Source organism: Bison bison, unplaced genomic scaffold, assembly GCF_000754665.1.
Source record: "Bison bison bison isolate TAMUID 2011002044 unplaced genomic scaffold, Bison_UMD1.0 scf7180017864378, whole genome shotgun sequence".
Classification (NCBI taxonomy): Eukaryota; Metazoa; Chordata; class Mammalia; order Artiodactyla; family Bovidae; genus Bison; species Bison bison.
The window spans coordinates 339,682-343,757 of NW_011494950.1; the positions used below are offsets into that span (position 1 = coordinate 339,682).

Below are 4,076 nucleotides of genomic sequence, written 5' to 3' on the forward strand. Positions count from 1 at the left end.
CCCGGATTCTATGAAACCTGTCCGGGCGCGGGCGACCCTCAAGGTAAAAGGCTGGGACGGGGGAGGGCGGGGCACCTGTGGAACATTCCAAAGAGGAACAGTTATTGTGGCGTGAAGGTTCCAATTCAGCCGTTACCACGGAACTTTCAGAACCTGTTGTAGAAAATGGAGAGGTGGAGATGGTTTTAGAAGAGTCATGGGAGCACAATGAAGTAAGTGAAGCCGAGCCAGGGGGTAGTTCCTTGGGAGATTCGGGGCCCCCAGAAGAAAGTGGCCAGGAAATGATGGAGAAAGAGGAAATCAGAAAATCGAAATCTGTGGTCGTACCCTCAGGTGCTCCTAAAAAAGAACACGTAAATGTGGTATTCATTGGGCATGTTGATGCCGGGAAGTCAACCATTGGAGGACAGATCATGTTTTTGACAGGAATGGTTGACAAAAGAACACTTGAGAAATATGAAAGAGAAGCTAAAGAAAAAAACAGAGAAACTTGGTATTTGTCCTGGGCCTTAGATACAAACCAGGAAGAACGAGACAAGGGTAAAACAGTAGAAGTGGGTCGTGCCTATTTTGAAACAGAAAAGAAACATTTCACAATTTTAGATGCCCCTGGCCATAAGAGTTTTGTCCCAAATATGATCGGTGGTGCTTCTCAAGCTGATTTGGCTGTACTGGTAATCTCTGCCAGGAAAGGAGAGTTTGAGACTGGATTTGAAAAAGGTGGACAGACAAGAGAACATGCAATGTTGGCAAAAACGGCAGGGGTGAAATATTTGATAGTGCTTATTAATAAGATGGATGATCCCACAGTAAATTGGAGCGTTGAGAGATATGAAGAATGTAAAGAAAAGCTAGTGCCCTTTTTGAAAAAAGTCGGGTTTAGTCCCAAAAAGGACATTCACTTTATGCCCTGCTCAGGGCTGACCGGGGCAAATATTAAAGAGCAATCAGATTTCTGCCCTTGGTACACTGGATTACCATTCATTCCCTATTTGGATAATATGCCAAACTTCAACAGACCCATTGATGGACCAATTAGACTGCCAATTGTGGATAAGTACAAGGATATGGGCACTGTGGTCCTGGGAAAGCTGGAATCAGGATCCATTTTTAAAGGCCAGCAGCTTGTGATGATGCCAAACAAGCACAATGTGGAAGTTCTTGGAATACTTTCTGATGATGCTGAAACTGATTATGTAGCCCCAGGTGAAAACCTTAAAATCAGACTGAAGGGAATTGAAGAAGAAGAGATTCTTCCAGGATTCATACTCTGTGATCCTACTAATCTTTGCCATTCTGGACGCACATTTGATGTTCAGATAGTGATTATTGAGCACAAATCCATCATCTGCCCAGGTTATAATGCAGTGCTGCACATTCATACTTGTATTGAGGAAGTTGAGATAACAGCCTTAATCTCCTTGGTAGATAAAAAATCAGGAGAAAAGAGTAAGACACGGCCCCGCTTCGTGAAGCAAGATCAAGTGTGCATTGCCCGTTTAAGGACAGCAGGAACTATCTGCCTTGAGACATTCAAAGATTTTCCTCAGATGGGTCGTTTTACTTTAAGAGATGAGGGTAAGACCATTGCAATTGGCAAAGTTCTGAAACTGGTCCCAGAGAAGGACTAAGCAGTTTTCTTGATGCCCCTATACCATACTGGGAGAATTGACTATGATAAAGTTCACCATCTTCTCTTATTTACTACACATTGACAAACTTTTCTCCATCTTTTGCAAAGAAAAATTCCACAGCAAAAATCCATGTTTTGTCAGCTATCATGTTGAGATCTCAGCTATGTCACTGCTGAATTTACCCACAATTTCCTCCTCCTATTCCATTCTGCTTCCTTGAACAAAATCAGTAAAATCTTTGTAACTGATGTGGATGTAATTGTCTATAACAATGAAAAATTAATATATTTTTAATTTTTCATTTTCCTTTAGGATACTTAGACAACCCTTGTTCCAATTAGACCAATCAGAGTGTGTCAGTGTGTGTGTACATGTTAAAGACAACTAACATGTGAATAAAATATTCCATTTGAAAAAAAAGAAAACTAGAGACCAGTATCTTTCATGAACACAGACCAAGAACTGCTCAACAAATTATCAGCAAATTGAATTCTGCTAAGTCACTTCAGTCGTGACTAACTCAAAAGCATATATACTATATGATTCCATTTATACAACATTCTGGAAAAGGGAAAACTACAGAAATAGATCAGTTGTTGCCAAAGGTTGGTATGGGGCATGGGATTGACTGCAAACGAGCTCAGACAACTTTTGGTGGATAATGAAAATCTTCTATATCTTCATAGTGTTGGTGTTGGTAAAGATATTTGTCAAAACTCACTGAATAGTACTTTAAAAAAAGAGAACTTTATGGTATGAAAATTATAGCTTAATAGGGACTTCTCGGAGAAGGCAATGGCACCCCACTCCAGTACTCTTGCCTGGAAAATCCCATGGATGGAGGAGCCTGGTAGGCTGCAGTCCATGGGGTTGCTAAGAGTCGGACATGACTGAGTGACTTCACTTTCACTTTTCACTTTCATGCATTGGAGAAGGAAATGGCAACCCGCTCCAGTGTTCTTGCCTGGAGAATCCCAGGGACGGGGGAGCCTGGCTGGCTGCCGTCTATGGGGTCGCACAGAGTCAGACACGACTGAAGCGACTTAGCAGCAGCAGCAGCAGCAGGAACTTCTCTGGCAGTCCAGTGATTAGGACTCCACACTTCCACTGCAGGGGATACGTGTTGGATGCCTGGTCAAGGAACTAAGATTCCGCATGCCACATGAACGACGGCCAAAAAAAAAAAAAAAGAAAAGCAAATGATACCTTGATAAACCTGACTTAAAAAACAGGAATCATATTATGAGCCCGTGATAGAGAAAGGGCCTACCAAGCTTGTCTTCCATCCTGAAGGCACGTGTGTTTGGGAGGGAATGTCTCACATTCAGGAAGGACTTTCATACTTGCCCTGTTTGTCAGAATGCCAAGCTTGGGAGGTTTGCCTTTTGATTAACAGTTGATTAATAGTTGATTAACTATTTAGGGAAGAATGGTGCAAATGGGAAACAGTCACCAATGCACAGTAGTTCAGGGCATAGGTTTTGACATCAGGCCGATATGGGTTCAAATCCTAGCTTTGCTATTTCCAACTTCTGTGACCTGGGTAACCCATTTAATCTCTCTAAGCCACAGTTTGCTCATTTCTAAGACAAGCAATAATATCCAATTATCTCCCTGGGGTAGGTGAGAAGCTCAAATGAGCAACAGAAGTGCAAGTGCCTGGCACCCAGGTGTAACATAGTGATGGGAGATAACATAGGAAGTAATGTATATGTAAGTGTTTGGTAAATGGTAACCAATCTTATTCCTAAATCAAAAGATTCTGTGGGGTAGAAAGAGGGCAGCCTGGCTGGTAGGAAAGTTATGTGGGAGGGGTTGGTGCCTCCCACCTGCAACCACACTTAACCCTGCTCCCCACTTGTGACAATACCCATTCAGTGGGCGACCTACATTCTGGAATTTCCAGGACAGCCACAACACAAGTCCATCCTCGCAGGGGACCACATGTCAGAGTTGGGGGGAAATAGAGGGACTGTAGTTAGGGTTAGGGTTCCTAGCCTCTCCCTCCTGCGCCTTCTTCCTATCTCTTCTTTCCTCTCCACCCCAACAGTGGCCAAGTGCCCAGACTTCTTTCGTAGGAAATCAAACAGAACTAGGAAGGTAAATCTCCTGGGGTGGGGGTGGGCGGTGGGTAGGTAGGGGAGGCAACCAAAAATCCACCCACCTCAGTACAATACATTTGAAGTCCAACTATAAGTGTTTGAGAGATCACCGCTCCTGTAGTTATCTGTGACACCCCTCCTGTCCCCCGACCCCATACCTGCTCCCACCCGCTCTGCTCCTCTGTCGCCCCTCCCTTCCCCAGAGGTGGCTACAGTTGAAAAAACAACATTTGTCTCCCAGCTGATCAACTGGGACTGAGAGGAAGGCAAATGAATTATTTCGGTTCAGCAGCAAGTGCGAGCGTGGGTTTTTCAGCACCCGCCCCCCCTTTTTAATTAA

The 4,076-nt window shown here is 43.8% G+C and overlaps 1 protein-coding gene across 1 annotated transcript; it reads left to right on the forward strand.

The window, feature by feature from the left end:
- Positions 1–15: 15 nt before the first annotated feature.
- On the forward strand, positions 16–2,043 carry LOC105001034 (eukaryotic peptide chain release factor GTP-binding subunit ERF3B). Its single transcript, XM_010857152.1, has one exon. It carries the CDS (start codon positions 180–182, stop codon positions 1,629–1,631), a length of 1,452 nt encoding a protein of 483 aa, XP_010855454.1. The 5' UTR covers positions 16–179; the 3' UTR covers positions 1,632–2,043.
- The last annotated feature ends 2,033 nt before the right edge of the window (positions 2,044–4,076 follow it).